A 14,684-nucleotide genomic window follows, 5' to 3' on the forward strand; every position below is an offset into this window, starting at 1 on the left:
CAAAACGTGTCGGTCTAATCGAAACACATGAACAGCTCTGTAGTTTATCTAGGTTCTATACAATCATTTAGCCCAATGTGACTGGTTCACAAGCTCGTCATCAACTCTCCTCCCCTCCCTTCAATATCTCAACCTCTCCGTTCCGTAACAGCCAACAACTCCGGCATCGTAGCCGACCATCCCGGCGCCTTCTGCTGCTCCTGCAACGTCTTCGTATTCTCCCTCACATATCTCACCCTTTCCTCCGTCAACTTCATCTCCTTCGGCAACTCAAGCCCATCATCCCTAACGGGTTTACCCAATATCTCCTCCGCCACCATCCTCGCCGCCAACGCCGCCTGCGGCATCCCGTGTCCCGTATAACCCGCACACACATACAGATTCTCTCCGCCGCCAAGCATTTCCGGGACCTGACCAACCCACGGACTCGCGTCTCTGCTGAAGCCCATGATGCCCGTCCACTGATGCGTAGCTTTGAGTTCCGTCGTCTCGTTGCCATCCGTAGGCGTATTGTTGGGAGTAGGAACAGCGCCACTTTTGTCAGGGGTCAAATCCAACGGATACGGCGCCAGGTTTTGCCTCAGATAGGTCGCGACGCCTCGCTCAACGTCGTCGTCCTGCCATACTCCCACGGCCTTATTCTCCGCGTGACTTCGAGCTCCGCCGTAGATTAGCTCGCCTCCGGGAAGCGGGCGCTGGATAAGATACTCATCCCTAGGAAATTTCTCTTCGCTGACGAACGCGTAGCTGTAATCCAGCTCTGCTACTTTTTTGGTGATAACGTCCTTGGGCGGCCGCAAGGATGCAACTTGGCTTCGGACGGGGATGATCAAGTCCTTCATTCCTGGAAGCAGGTTACTCGTGTACCCGTTTGTTGCGATCAACACTCTGTTCGCCCTGATTTCACCTCGGCTGGTGGTTATCATCCATTTTCCGCCGCGGAGTCTGTGCAGCCCCAAGACGGGAGTGTTGCTTTGTAGGTTAAATCCCCCTTTAGCCCTTCCCTTTCCACCCATGTGCAGACCAGCCAACCTATCGTTCTCCTGAACAGGATACTTCTCCAACAACTTTCGCAAAACCCACGCCACCAGTTTATAAGGCCACAAACTAGCCGCGTGCCTCTGCACCACCGCGCCCTTCACGCCCGGAACCCTCAGATGTCTCAACGTCTCCCCATCTTCCGTTGTCTTCCTCTCGTCATGATCAACCAACTCCACCTGCCCCCTCAGCCCCTCCGGCAATTTCTCTACCAAACCCTTCGCCCCCTCCCACACTTCATCAGTCAAATACCCATGAACAGTCTTTAACGTCCTCCAATCTACTTGCTCCCCAATCTCATGTTTTTCAACAAAGGATTTGATGAAGTGGTAAGTAGCCAGCTCGAACTCGGCGGTTGAGGAGGAAGAGGAGTATATGAGAGGTTGACAGTGTCCGCCGTTGCGGCCGGTGGCGCCGGAACAGGGTTGGCGGGCTTCGAGCATTAGGACGCCGGTGTAGCTGTTTTCGTTTTCTTCTTCTTCTTCTTCTTCTTCTGTGTGAGGAGAAAAGGGATCAAGTGCTGGCTCTTCGTTCCAGTCGGGTGGTGGTGGCCAGTTGGTGGATGGCCAGGGCTTGTTGTATTTCTGCTTCCAGTCACCGGAAGGTTGTCCTGCTGTTGATGATGATGATGATGATGATGATGATGATGATGCAGCGGAGGCAGAACCTAATCCAGATCCAGATCCAGTCCCAGTCCCAGCACCAGTCCCAGCTCCAGTCCCGTTGCTAGCTCCCGTAGAACCCTCCCCATTTTCCCTCCCCTTCTCAACCTCAACCCTCTCAACCCTCCCCCCCTTCATCTCCTCCAACAAAAACCACCCCGCAAACGCCCCCGTAATCCCACTCCCAACAATAACCGTATCCGCCGTCCCCGGCAATTCCCTCGTACTCCTGAAATCCTCCAGCCGTTGCGATTCCTCACTTTTCTGTAACCAGTAAGACGCCGATGGGTTAGCTGAAGGTAGGCCGGCCATGGTAGATTCCCCGAAGGGGTCCGAGGGGTCTGAAGAAGGATAAGAAGGGTTGATGCGGGGATGGTTGGCGATGCGGTTGTGCCATCGCTGGACGGCGGTGTTTGTTTGGTGTTGGGCCGCGGCGGCGGCGCGGCGGAGTTCGGTGTCGTCGGTGTCGTCGTGGCAGTAGTGGGAGTAGTGGGAGGTGGAAGATGGGGTGAAGCCCGGGGGGTCGCCGTCGCGGATGACCATTTGGGGTTATTGGTTGTTGTGGACGGCGAGGGATGTGGGATGTGGTTTGGTTGAAGTGGGGTGGAAGAGGTAAAGTAGTGATGAGTGATGTTGACTATCGGGCTCAAGTTGTTAAACGAACGGACCAGGTTGAGCTGTTGACCTATGAGTCAACGAAAACCCCAACCGGGTGCGGTTACCGTGTCTTGTACAGAATTTGTTTGTTTTGAGAAAATGTGAGGAGAAAAGGAGAAGGATTCCCGTTACGAAAAACAATACCCGAAAGCAACTAGTTCTAGTTATGCACGAATTCGGCCTATCGTTTTTGAGGCCGGTGCATCAACCGAACGAACGCAAAACATTACGCAGCGAATTCACGTCACCGTCAGCATTTGCGGACCCTCAGCGGCCGCTTTTCGTCGTCACCCAACTCTGGAATCTCAAGGTTCACGATCTTGATGAATTCACTGCCCGTTTCAGCTACAAGAACATAACATGATTTGACAAGTCAGGTTGGCAGGCTATACATACTGTAGAGAACCTGCTCGTAAGATATCAATATCCATCGCTTCGTATTTCTTGCGCTCGGTCAGACTGTCAGCCTCTCCTCCTTCCTCTCCCAGTCTAGCTTTTCTGACACCGTTTTGTCTGTTCGTGATATGAAGAACTTCGAATCCCACACGTCAGTCTAGATACAACCTCGCGGCTCTCATCCATCATCCAAACCAGACATGTTCAGTCCCTTCAACAAATTCTCTATGCAAAGTAAGGATAAGTGTGCCACCATCATCGAAAAAAACCAGAACTTTTGTGTTGTACCAATTCTTTCATCAAGTATCGTCATATTAACCCGTTCCCTACCGCGTTCGTAAGGAATTCACCTGAAATTTTGTAGCACAGACTCTCTCTTCCATTCTCTGAAGAGGAGAGAGATTTTGCCGTTCTCAGAGGGGGGCCGTGCTACTTCGTAAAAGACCACCCGTGCCCAACCAGCCATACACAATGCCGTCTTAACTCCGTCCTTGAAGCGTGTGAAAACATTGAAAAGCAAACTGCAAGGGGCCTCGAAACAAGAAAACAAAAACCGCTTAACCCTGCATCTTTCTTCTCTTGCCGACCTGGGCAGAGAAACCGGTCTTGATGGCCTGGACGGACCGTCTGGAACCGCAAGAGTTGCAGGTAATGAAACTGTGGTGATATGTTAGTATTTCGGGTCTGCGTCGTCGTAAACAACAGCAAGAGGCCAACTTACTAAAGACGGTTCTCGCCCTTGGAGAGCTCGGTGTTGGGGGAACGGCACGTCTTGCAGGTGACGTACTCTGTTCAACAAGTTAGCATTTGTAATCACATTAGAACGTTTGGCGCTGGTGGCGATATTGTCCGTTTGGCCGCAAAACACCAAAACGACTGAAACTTACCGATAATGTAGGTACGCAGAACGTTCTCGATCTGCTTCTGCTGGAAACGACCCTTGATAACCAGACGCCTGCTGCCGTCGACGGAACCGCTGGTACCCAATTCGGCGAAAAGGTAGGAAGTAACGTGCTCGTCGGCTCTCTTCATGCGCTTGCAAATCTCGGGAAGGTTGGCGAAGATGGTCTTCTTGTTGCCTTCACGGAGACACTGGGGAGGCGGGATCTTATATGACCGCGTACCGGTAGAGGCGTGGTCGGGGTTCTTCTGCGAGAGGAGGGCGAAGAAACGGGACAGAAGAGGGTTGTAGGTGATGGTCTTGGTCTCGTCGTGGGCCCAAATGCCGGTGCCCTGGTCCATATCGCCGTCCTGCTCGTCCTCCTCAGGGGCGGCCTCCTCGCCCTCCTTGCCCTCGAGGTTGAGAGCCTCAAGCTTCTTGGCGAACTCGTCATCCTCCTTGGCGACCTTCTTCTTCTTCTTCTTCTTCATGGTGAGGTCGATAGCACCGTCACCCTCGGCAGGGGCGGCCTCGTCGGCGGCGTCGGCAGCATCCTCGTCCTTCTTGACCTTCTTCTTCTTCTTCTTCATGAGCGAGAGGTCGAGGCCGTCATCGGCGGCAGGGGCGGCGGCAGCGTCCTGGGCGTCGGTGGTGGTGGTGGCTTGGGCAGCATCAGTAAAGGCCCCGAGAGCGGCGGAGAGGGGCGGCGTACGAGCAGAGTGGGACTGGGCAGTCTCCTTGATTTCGTCGGTGGGAGAGGCGACCATGGTGACAGAACCGTCGGCGTCGACAACTAGCTTCTCGTCGGTAAAGGCAACGGACTTGCGCGAAGGGCGTCTTTGGACAGAGGAATCCTAAAAGGTTAGTATACCGGAGTGGATAAGGCGCTTGTTCGTGGGAGTCGCGATAGCGGTCAAGGATTTTGCCGTCAAGTGTGGATAGGAAAGCTCGGATTTTTTTGGGATGATTGGCGGCGTTTTCGCGGTTGCAGAGTGCCAGAACTTTATGGTGGATTTGGGCTGGGGGGAGGGAGGGTTGGAGGGGCAAGTCCACGTCGGGGGAGTTCAGGGCCGGCCGGGGGACTGGGGATAATGTACAGTGAGGGGTGTGCAGTGTGGTGAATGTGACTTTTTTCTGACTGGGCGAGAAGCGTGGCTTTCCCCAGGGCTAGAGGTATCTGTTTCTAGCGTGTGTGGTAGGGTCGGGGAGGACGAGAGGGCGTGTTGTGTGTGTGTGTGGGCGTAGAGATAGTGTACAGAAGCAAGGAGATCCATCCCAGATACTTACTTCGGAATCCATGCTGGGCCACTTGTGTGTGTGAAGTGTGATGTGTATGTGTGTTTTGTGTTTGAGAGATTGTCTGTCTTTTTTCTTTGTATCGATGTCTCTTCCGGTGGACTCTTTGTTGTAGTGTAGGCAAGAGTGGATTTTTGAGGATGAGATTATACTTTCGGGGTGGTTTGGATGTTGCGCCGAGCAAGTGCGAATTGGAAATGCGGGCAGATCTTTCTTTTCGGACCTGGAATTGTTCTTTGCGGGGAGTTGGATGCTTGGGTCCTGGTTGGGTATTTTGGGGCTCAAGGCTGGCTGTTGTCGGCTGCTGTCTGTCCTCGCTGTCGTTTGGGCTGGAGAACTGGACTTGCACAGGCACGGCTCTGGATGGGGCACCGCGCCTGTGTTCACAAGTTCATGACGTTGATTGAAGCGAAACTGTGAGTCAGTCTCTCAATCACCTGACAAGTGGGGTAGAATGTGGCTGGGGCAGCTGTCCGCCACTTGCAGAGGTCCCCCAAATCGCCTCCGCTTCTCCATTCTCCATGCCTCTGCACCCCTGCCCCTAACCCGCTCAAGCCACGGACGCACAGTCCGACACCGTTGGGTTGGCACTGGGCCTTGCAGTGCTTGGCGGCAGCGAGGTCCAGCACAGCTGCACTGCAGTATCCGTCACCGACGAACATGCAGCTCCATCAACCTGGCAGGCGGGCCGAGTCCGTATCCATCTCCGTGTGTCGCCGTGTTCGTGAACCAACAATCTCCTATCAACAAGCAAACTGTCCAACGCGATCTTTACAACATCCAGAACGACAGGTATCACCAATTCTTACAGTGAACCATCGCAACTTGCCCGAAGCTACGATAGCAATCATCCCTCGCGACAACCGACCGTGCGCCGGCGCCGACCACTTTACTCGCTCGCCCCATCCGAATAGCATTGACGATAGCTACCTACCTGCCTACTCCCGAGTCCCGACCGTAAACCCGATACGTAAACACAATCCGCGATTGCGCGACATCCGAAAGAAACAACCATGTCTACCCCCTCTGACTCCTACGTCCTACACGACCACTCCCCGTCAACCGACAACGACGACGATGTCGCCTCCCTTCCGTCCATCTCCAGCAGTATCCTAGACTCGGACGATGACTCGGAATACGACGACGAATCAGACGCGCAAAAGGAATGGGAACAGAGTCTCGAGCAGCTGCAGCTTCTCATGACCATGGTGCTAATACCGTTCGCGGGGAAGTTTTTGGGGCGCAAGTTTGCTTATTGGAGTAAGACAGACCAGACTTTTCGAGAAGACAGCTTGCGCTGTGTGGGAGGGGTACGACGAGGATGCAAAAAGTCAGTTGCTAACATGTAGGCCTTGCTGGTAGGTTGGGGACGGTACATGGAGTGGATGCACGGTGTCAAGGTTGAGTGGTATAACAAGACGCTATTCAACATTGCCGGTTGGGTAGGAGCCGCGTCGACGGTCTGAGGGGGAGAGGCAGGCAGACAGACAGACAGACAGACAGACGCCTGTGGTAATGAGGGGAGTTGAACTCAAGGGTGACACGACGGCAGCAGCACGAATTCTCGATACAATACTTCGTCGGTATATCTTGGGATACTAGGGATGGAGGAACATAGTGCTCTTTTGGCGTTAACGGTATGGGAACACAACTAGCATAAAGCGGTATGTTTGGTTCTTGCAAACACTTGCTGTGTTGAAGGTGAAGAATCATCACATCGTTTGTGTGGAAGGCATTTGGACTGTCATTATACTCGCTCGTGGAAGCAAGCGTTAAAGCTTTGGAAGTACTGATTTTCAGACAATGCCAATTACTGTTGCTGACTTTAGGTTCGACTAATACTATAGTTTTGATCTTTCCTAGCCCAATATATCTCCATGTCATTACACTATTATAGGTATAATCATCGAGTTTGCGACATCGCGCGGCCATGAAGAGGATTCCATATTACGCCTAAAACCGATAGCACCATATCCATCATTACAATCATTACCAGTTTCATAACCATCCAAGCACCTAAAACCATCCAGGATATCCAACTTTCAACGACAATCTTCTCGACTACTCTCTCAAGTATCCAACCTGCCCACCACCCCACCCCCCTTCCTCCCTCAGCTTAGACGCCCACCTGAGACATCATCGGCCCGCTCCTCACGCTCCCGCCCGTCCTGCGCCAGCTCATAACAGCCATCGTCAACGCCGCCGCGAACGCCGCAAAAAGGAACCACATAAACGCCGTCCCCGCCTGAATCTCCCTGCACCGCTTCGCGTCATCCGCGCTCCCGTACGCGATCCAGTTACGTCCATGACCATCGGTATCTCCGCAGTTGACAGCGCCTAGCTTGGCAGCAAGCACGATACCCGCTATAACAGTAAATAAAGTGGCGGCGGCGTCGAGAGCGAGCATCACCAGCGGGATGGCGATGCGTTGGAATAAGGCTGCCGCTAGACCGAATAAAGCGGCGAGCCAGGAGAGCACGATGACGAACATGGAGAAGTTGATGGCGGAGCGCGCGGTGGAGGAGGCGGCGACGTCGAGGGCGATGACGTTGCCGATTAGGGCGGTAAGGATTATGAGGAAGAGGAGTTGGAGACAGCGGAGGATGAGGTGTATTGGTTCCATTTTGGCGGTTTTTTTTTTGGGGGGGGGGGGGGGGGGGGGGGGTTTTTTTGTTGTTGTTGTTGTTGTTGTTGTTGTTGTTGTTGTTGTTGTTGTTGTTGTTGTTGTTGTTGTTGTTGTTGTTGTTGTTGTTGTTGTTGTTGTTGTTGTTGTTGTTGTTGTTGTTGTTGTTGTTGTTGTTGTTGTTGTTGTTGTTGTTGGTGGTGGTGTTGTTGTTATTGTTGTTGGTGTTGCTGTTATTGTTGTTTAGGTGTTGTAGGAAGAAGGTTGAGTTTGGTAGAGCTCAGATATCAAGAGTGTATATCCGAGCAGAGTAGGAGTCGTGGAGCTTGCGGCAATGTTGTTGCTTGTTAGGGAGTTTTAAGGTTGTATCTCAGGTTGTCTCGGATGTTGTTGGAAGATGTCTCTGACACTCTTTCGTGTAGAAGTCGCGAGAGGATTGCACAACAAGGTGAAGAATAAGGAAAGAATATGTGGGTGGTCAACCGGTTTTAATCAGTAAAAGAAAGGGAGTGTCCTTCAAAGGTCAGGTTGGGATTTGGTACTTAGCAGACTGAGTGCCGTATCATTCACACATGGCCATTGTACCTTTTACACAGCCAAGGCCTCTTCCTTTCTCTTACCCACCAACTGATTGACTGACTGACTGACGCACGGCATACAACATCCCATCCCATCCTATCCGTCAGAGAAAGCGCCTTTACATTTGAATGTCACTGCGACTTACACTACACTAGTGTACTGAGAGCGAGTAGCCGATCGATGGAGGGGCGTGGACGGCAATTGTCATGAGAATGACATGGGTCAAGAGTCAAGAGCGGCGGTGCCAAGCAAAATGCGAAGCATCATTGCTAGTGTAGTGGTGGGGGGCGAGACCCTGGCCCCGATGACGATATTAGTCTATGAGAGGCCGGCGAGCTTGGGCCTTTACTTCCCGATCTCTGAACCCTTCATTGAACCCTTTGTCGACAACGGCTTGTTGGGGATTGATTGGCCCGCTTTCAGTTCGGTTGGTCGATGATGATCGCGACTTACCCCTCCATTGTTCTTTGTTCGGTTCATATGAACAGAGAAAATTTTATGTTGTTGGTGTTGGTGCTGGATGTGCTCATCATATTCTCTTCCCTCCAACATCATGACGGGAACATCCCGAGCGAGAGACGACCAAGAATCAACAACCATTCCGGATTCACTCACTTACACAACACTCAACCTCGTTTTGAGTGACCATACACAGGAAATACAACCTTTAACAACAGCTGCAGTACCACCCCAAGAAGGCTCCCCGCCATCATTTCTTCCAAGAGGGTTATTACCGGCCAGTTACCCGTGACCTCAAGGAAAGTCTGGGAAGCGAACAATGATACTTTACATAAACGCCACCGCACCTCGTTCGGGCCATCCGCGTATCCGGACACTGCCTCGAACTTGCCCGGTAGGTGTACGTATACTCTCCGCAAAAGTTCAGCTTAACGAGTGTGGCTTGCTCGCAAAAGTTCGTTTCATCTATATCTTGGGCCCTTGGATTGGATTGTCGTCGTCTTCTCCTTTGATGGGTCTCTGTCGAATGACATCGCTCAACACCAGGATTAACAGCAGAATCATTCCTTGTCGATCTCATGACATGCCCTTCCATGCTGCATCCTAGCGCCCGTGTGCCTCAATTCCCATACTCAGATCTTCGTTTCACTGCCCCTCTACCCCTCATCACCTTCTACTTCTTTGCGTGTCGGTTCTGGGTATCTGGATATGTACAGCATACAAAACCTCGGCGACAAGCCGTTTTTTAACGCCCTCCAGCCAGCTTGTTTTGGAAATGGGTGAGTGGTATCCAATAAGTTCCACTGTTGTGCCATCGCATGGTCCGATCGGTAGCATTCCATACATAACATGCCGCTCAACACGGCACAACGGGAGAGGCGCACTCCTGTCGCTTTAAGGTCACCAATGGAATGGATACCACGGAAGATGCATTCATGGGCGCATAAAATGCTGTATAACGATAGTTTTATAGGTAGGTAGCTGGATTTGGATTTGAGTTGCTACTTGCTGGGAGAAATCAACGAGGTTGGCTCTACATAGAAAGGGGGAAAGTTGGTGTTTTCCACTTGTTGACTTGGTGATTGATGGTTTCTGAATGGTTCCTTTGATATCACCAGCGATGTACAATATTAAGTTCGAAACAAGTTGGGTGCTGTTACAATGGTGTTGATGTTCTACATGCATTAAGTGAACTTTGGACTGGAGAACCACGCCGAGTTGACTGTTTAAAAGACTCAAGGGAGCCAAATCTTTAGGTTGTAAAACTTCCGTACATGTATTTCATCTCGCCTCCTCCTCTAACTTTTTTCTTTTTCAGCGAAACCAGATATCCATCACCCTCAACACTACTCAAGGTATAATCAAAACCTATTCCTACCCAGAAACATCCTCATCGCTCCTCCCATTTTCACTCCACCCCCCTTGACTCCCTCACCAACATCGACCGTTGGTACATCACCAAACACTCCCCCATTACCACTTCCTCCTCCTCCTTCCACTGCCACCTCAAACCCAGTAACAACCCCCTTCCCACCCAACCTCTTAACATCTCTAACCACCTTCCCACCTCTAGCTTCCACATCCCTAAAATACAATTGCTCCCCTTTTCCACTCCTCACCTCAACCCCCGCAAACTTAAAAACCTGCTTCGAGTCCCCACTCCCCGTGCTATTCTTCCCATCACCAGTCTGCTCATACCACGCCTCTCCCTCCTTTTTCGTTTCCAACCTCGACTCCTTATACTTCGGTCGTTTACCATTCCCATTAAAAGCAACGGTGTCATAATCTGGAAACACGGATGCTCCTGCTAGTGTGACGGTCTTGCCTTGAACAAGATGGCCCCATATACTTAGATTACCCGTGGGCGAGACGGAGTAGGAACTATTTGCTAGCAAGGGATACGTATAAGTGGTTTTGTAGTCTACACTACCAGCAGAGGAGCCAGGGCCAGAGGAAGAGGAGGGTAAAGAGGAAGAAGACTCAGACCCGGAAATAAGCATGTCGTTTAGCTGGTTATATCCCTGAGCGGAGACGAGGCCTTTGTTGGTGTAAGATAAAGTTTGGGTCCAGGTGCCGAGGGGAGAGCGGATGCGGAGGGAGCGGGTAACTGATGTGGTGTAGGTTATTGATTCTGGGGCTGTACTATTGGACGAATTGGTCGAAGGGGTACGGATAGAGGAGAGAGTGATTTGCGGAGTGAGGCCGTCGATGATGGTCGGTGGTTTCCTGTTATTGCCGCGAGAATGCGAACTCCCAGCTCCATCAGTCCAGATGAAGATTTTGCCCGTGACGTACCACGATTCGTTGACGTGGTCTGTCAGTACCGCTTGATGCTGGCCGGAGGCAGACGAGAATTGGGTGTCGTTGATACCAGCTATCCGGATCGTAAACTCATGGGGTTTCCCGTCCGTGAGAACGGCCAGCCACGGCGTGACGTCGATTTCGTGTTCTTTCAAGTCAAACGCCTCGATGCCAGCGATGGGGCGATGTAAAGAGGGGACCACGCCTCCTGTGAAAATCACCGGAAAAGGCCAGTAGACGCCGGCTAGTTGCCCATCGATCAGGACTTGCACCTCGCGGAAGGGCGAGAGGCCGGGTAACTCGCCGACGGTGTCGGAGAAAGCATCGGCGTCGCTTTGGAGCACGTTGGACCACCAAAACTCTTCGTTGCCTTGGCCGTTGGCGGACACGGAGAAGACGGCGCGGCGGGCGTTGCGCGGGAAGTTGGAGATGGTGTTGGTGGCGTTGTCCTTGGGGAGAGTGAACTGGCTGATACCGTTGTTGGCGGACTGTCGGGCGGAGACGGGGATGATGAGGTCGCTGGGAGGTGCGGCGTTAGTGGCGACGTCGCTGTGAAAGAAGGTCGCTGTGAGGGTGGTGTTGAAGATGCCCGTGTACTTGTCGTTGACGAGGTTGCCGAGGTCGAAGATGATCTTTTGCTTTTGCTGCCAGAGGGAGAGGTACTCGGTCATGTCCTTGAGATATTCCCAGCGGATGCCGGGAGGGACTACCGGTTCGGCGGTTGAAGTTCTCCCTACGCTGAGTTAGCCTTTTCTGTCTCGGTATAGTGATAATCTCAGGTGTATCCATGTGCTACACGAAGAGGCTCTGTTGTTCGTGTGGAAGGAAAGACTCACAAACTTCGGTATCACCAAGGTACATCAACGCCAGGCGATCGTACTGTCTCCCCTCGCTAACAACGGTAAAGTTCATCACCACCCGGTTAAACTTGCAGCTGGGCGGCGTGTAGTCTCCTATATCATGGTGAAACATGGAACTGTCAGAATCACTAGTCTAGAAGAAATGATTCTGCAATATGGTCCAGCTTACCGATGTACGGGTCTCCATAGCTGAAAGCAAAATCACGACGCATCAACAACACGGTACACGCCTTCTGAGTATATCCAGCCGGGATTGCTGTCGTCCCATCGCTATCAGCCGGGCCATACGGCATCAACACTGGTGGCGCGACCTCAAAGTTTCTGAGGACCGTCTTCTCCGCAGCAGCAGACGAAGTTGTGACGGATGCTTGAATCTGCCTTTCTTCTGGCTGGGATTTGAGAGTGTCGAGAGTGGCTGGCTTGGTAGTCTCGAGTCCTTCAACTCCATGGGCATATTTTCCGATTGATGTGGGAGCAATCGTCGAGCCATCGGTTCTCTGACATGATGTTATACCCAGGGCATAGAAAACGAACCCGGTAACGAATAGTGAAGCGAAGAGCCACAAGACAGACAAGAGAATCCGTCGTGATCGGGCCTGCTTGACTGAACGAGGGATGAGTTCTGCCCTCAGGACCACCAAGCCCCGCTTCTCGATGTCTGAAGAGGCCATATTCATGGTGCCGTAGGTTCCGCGGCGAGGAACAACCGGTACTGAATATGTCAGGCCATGGGAAGTGGAGATGGAATCGGCGGGGTTGCCGGGATATAAGAGAGGACGGAGGAACTGTCGTTCATTGCAATCCATGGTACCTGGCGGGAGACGGTTGATCGGGTGTTACCACCTTCTTAAACTAGAAAGAATGCTTGATTGTCGATATAGTTGACGAATGTGGCAGGCCAATGAGAACCTCGATGGTACGATACCACCCCGGGCGCCGGAACCGTTAACGGAGTAATTGATAAGTTCAAGCGAGATTCTGAAAGTAGGTGCTATATCCGTGGGTGGCAGGTTGATCATTGACATCCGCGTTGATAAGTGTAACATTTGGCTTTTGTGTCTCCAAGTGGGTAGGTGAGTGGGATGAACAACGGGGTAAATTGCATGCATAATATGTGTTGTCCATGCTCGTGTTTTGCCCGTGCAGCCACTTACCGCATTTGATCAGCCGTTGTCAGCTGCGGCTGCTGTGTATTGATACAGCAAATGGTACATATTGGACAGCATGATGGCCTAGAAGATTGCCATATTGATTCTTGCGAATCATCGGGGTCGCAAACTGCAGAGGATGACACAGGACTTCAAGTAACATGCTTCTTATTATGTTCTCTGGCGGGTAATGACCTAAGCGTGTACTACATTGTCATGTTTAGTATAGTGTGTCCGGTTCGTGGGAAAGGGATTCTTATTTTGTATGCAATGCAACAACCACCTACGGAACGCCAGCCTCCAAACAAGGGATATACAACTAAAGGAAAAAGGGAGTAGAGATATTGAAAAGTGTGACGGGGGTATCCAAGGCAAGGTGAGCACTTCTCTCAAGCCTTCTTGACCGTCTTGACGACTGCCTTCGCCACCTTCTTTGTGCCGATCTGGTAACCCCAAGACCTCAGAATCTTGACGACCTTGGGGAGGATAGCAGCTGTCAAAGGGACCCTGATAAAGATGAAGCTCTTGTGGATCGCATACGCCAGAGCAAGCTGGGTGGCCAAACCTGAGAAGGAGACGGTTAGCATATTTGTCCAATGGTGATATATCCCCCAGACCTCGAAGGAGGAACAATGAGACTGGAGTACTTACTAGCTCCAGCTTGCTTGCTCCGCTCCTCGGCGGCCTCAACACCCCAACCCGCAGTCTCCTCGGGCTCCTCACCAGTGCGTTCCCGCTTGTTGTCCTTGAGAGTCGTCCGGTAGTGGCGCCAGAAGTCCTGGACACTTTGAGGAATGACCTTTTCGAGCCATGACACGACAATATGTTCGAAGTGGGCTACAAATTACCAGAACGTTAGTTTTTGTTCGTTTTGCCCATGATGGAAGACAAACTTACCAATCTTCTCAGTGCCGACCGTGCGCACGAGCAAGAAGCAGAAAGGGAAGTCTAGCACGCTAAGGGCGAGATAGACTCCAACGGCAGTCCAGCCGTACTCCTTGGAAAGCTTCTTCATCCTCGCGCTGAATCCGGTCGGCTCTGGTTCCTTCGCTTTTCCCTTGGCCTTCTCCTTGGCTCCCTCGCTCTCCGACGACTTTTCAGATCGGCGGGACCTCGACGATTGGAATGGGCGTCTAGACGAGGTGGTAAACTGCTTGGGCTGTCCGGCTCTCTGTGACTGTCTGATCCTGGCCGACAAGCTCGCGTACTGGAGCTGTGGTGTAGCTGCGCTCTTGGTGGATATGTGTTGCGCCCATGTCCGAGCAACCGTGGTATCCCTAGCAACCCTCCGGAAGATTGCGCCTCCTCGAAGGAGGGAATCGGCAGCTCCGTATCCTGTCCTCAACATGGTGATGGTCTAATCGGCTTGTGGTATGAATCGGTCGGTCGTGGAAACGTCGCGAGGTGGCCCAAGCTCCAAGCTACAAGCTTCTTAAGCTCCAAGGGATGCGCTTCGTACACGTGTAATCGCTGGGGGGATTTCGAGGGTTATGAATGCAAAAAGATGCCGTCGCCAACAAGCTGGTACTTGATCGGAGGTGGGAGTCGATGCCCTAGCCGTGCCTGTCGGGTTCCGCGGCAGAAAAAGACAAACGCGTGATCGGGAACTATGACAGGATCTCGAAGGCTCAAAGGCGCAGCAAGAGGAGTTTAGGCAAGGAAGAGGGAGGAGGCGTGTCGGTTAGGTCGAACCCAATTCGAGTCAGATCTCCTCGTTGCGATGGCTGACGATATCGTAGGGGGGTCACGCAACGGCTCTTATTTTATTTTTCATGACTTCCACAA

The 14,684-nt window shown here is 52.2% G+C and overlaps 6 protein-coding genes across 6 annotated transcripts; 1 reads left to right on the forward strand and 5 right to left on the reverse strand.

The window, feature by feature from the left end:
• Positions 1-23: 23 nt before the first annotated feature.
• SMAC4_07513 (uncharacterized protein) lies at positions 24-2,243 on the reverse strand (the record flags this gene model as incomplete). Its single annotated transcript, XM_003344457.2, has 2 exons — positions 24-1,705; positions 1,883-2,243. The coding sequence occupies 2 exons, from the start codon at positions 2,241-2,243 to the stop codon at positions 129-131; spliced, it is 1,938 nt and encodes a 645-aa protein (XP_003344505.1). The 3' UTR covers positions 24-128.
• Positions 2,244-2,724: 481 nt separating this feature from the next.
• Positions 2,725-5,271, reverse strand: SMAC4_07512 (uncharacterized protein). Its single transcript, XM_024655349.2, has 5 exons — positions 4,921-5,271; positions 4,346-4,487; positions 3,641-4,294; positions 3,475-3,541; positions 2,725-3,410 (listed from the first exon to the last, which is right to left on the reverse strand). Exons 1-5 carry the CDS (start codon positions 4,930-4,932, stop codon positions 3,311-3,313), a joined length of 975 nt encoding a protein of 324 aa, XP_024511248.1. The 5' UTR covers positions 4,933-5,271; the 3' UTR covers positions 2,725-3,310.
• Positions 5,272-5,574: 303 nt separating this feature from the next.
• SMAC4_07511 (uncharacterized protein) lies at positions 5,575-6,799 on the forward strand. The gene is made up of 2 exons (XM_066090640.1): positions 5,575-6,189; positions 6,292-6,799. The coding sequence occupies exon 1, from the start codon at positions 5,590-5,592 to the stop codon at positions 6,043-6,045; it is 456 nt and encodes a 151-aa protein (XP_065946254.1). The 5' UTR covers positions 5,575-5,589; the 3' UTR covers positions 6,046-6,189; positions 6,292-6,799.
• A 246-nt stretch (positions 6,800-7,045) lies between these two features.
• Positions 7,046-7,552, reverse strand: SMAC4_07510 (uncharacterized protein; the record flags this gene model as incomplete). Its single annotated transcript, XM_003344454.1, has 1 exon — positions 7,046-7,552. The coding sequence occupies one exon, from the start codon at positions 7,550-7,552 to the stop codon at positions 7,046-7,048; it is 507 nt and encodes a 168-aa protein (XP_003344502.1).
• Positions 7,553-9,913: 2,361 nt separating this feature from the next.
• On the reverse strand, positions 9,914-12,941 carry SMAC4_08359 (uncharacterized protein). Its single transcript, XM_003347341.2, has 3 exons — positions 11,921-12,941; positions 11,728-11,844; positions 9,914-11,624 (listed from the first exon to the last, which is right to left on the reverse strand). The coding sequence occupies exons 1-3, from the start codon at positions 12,555-12,557 to the stop codon at positions 9,952-9,954; spliced, it is 2,427 nt and encodes an 808-aa protein (XP_003347389.2). The 5' UTR covers positions 12,558-12,941; the 3' UTR covers positions 9,914-9,951.
• A 233-nt stretch (positions 12,942-13,174) lies between these two features.
• On the reverse strand, positions 13,175-14,647 carry SMAC4_08358 (uncharacterized protein). Its single transcript, XM_003347340.2, has 3 exons — positions 13,797-14,647; positions 13,551-13,736; positions 13,175-13,464 (listed from the first exon to the last, which is right to left on the reverse strand). Exons 1-3 carry the CDS (start codon positions 14,245-14,247, stop codon positions 13,289-13,291), a joined length of 813 nt encoding a protein of 270 aa, XP_003347388.1. The 5' UTR covers positions 14,248-14,647; the 3' UTR covers positions 13,175-13,288.
• Positions 14,648-14,684: the final 37 nt, after the last annotated feature.

This window comes from Sordaria macrospora, chromosome 2, assembly GCF_033870435.1.
Source record: "Sordaria macrospora chromosome 2, complete sequence".
NCBI classification, from domain to species: Eukaryota; Fungi; Ascomycota; class Sordariomycetes; order Sordariales; family Sordariaceae; genus Sordaria; species Sordaria macrospora.

Bases quoted from the DNA above. Each gene is read 5' to 3' on its own strand.
- SMAC4_07512 (XM_024655349.2), bottom strand. The intron at 4,295-4,345 runs GTACGCCGCCCC...ATGCTGCCCAAG, and splicing joins TGCCCAGTCCCACTCTGCTC to CCACCACCACCACCGACGCC. The intron at 3,411-3,474 runs GTAAGTTGGCCT...ATATCACCACAG, and splicing joins AAGGGCGAGAACCGTCTTTA to TTTCATTACCTGCAACTCTT.
- SMAC4_07511 (XM_066090640.1), top strand. From the start codon at position 5,590: ATGCAGCTCCATCAACCTGGCAGGCGGGCCGAGTCCGTATCCATCTCC.
- SMAC4_08359 (XM_003347341.2), bottom strand. From the start codon at position 12,557: ATGGATTGCAATGAACGACAGTTCCTCCGTCCTCTCTTATATCCCGGC. The intron at 11,845-11,920 runs GTAAGCTGGACC...ACCATGATATAG, and splicing joins CTATGGAGACCCGTACATCG to GAGACTACACGCCGCCCAGC. The intron at 11,625-11,727 runs GTGAGTCTTTCC...AACTCAGCGTAG, and splicing joins CCTTGGTGATACCGAAGTTT to GGAGAACTTCAACCGCCGAA.
- SMAC4_08358 (XM_003347340.2), bottom strand. From the start codon at position 14,247: ATGTTGAGGACAGGATACGGAGCTGCCGATTCCCTCCTTCGAGGAGGC. The intron at 13,737-13,796 runs GTAAGTTTGTCT...GGTAATTTGTAG, and splicing joins GGTCGGCACTGAGAAGATTG to CCCACTTCGAACATATTGTC. The intron at 13,465-13,550 runs GTAAGTACTCCA...TCTCCTTCTCAG, and splicing joins GAGCAAGCAAGCTGGAGCTA to GTTTGGCCACCCAGCTTGCT.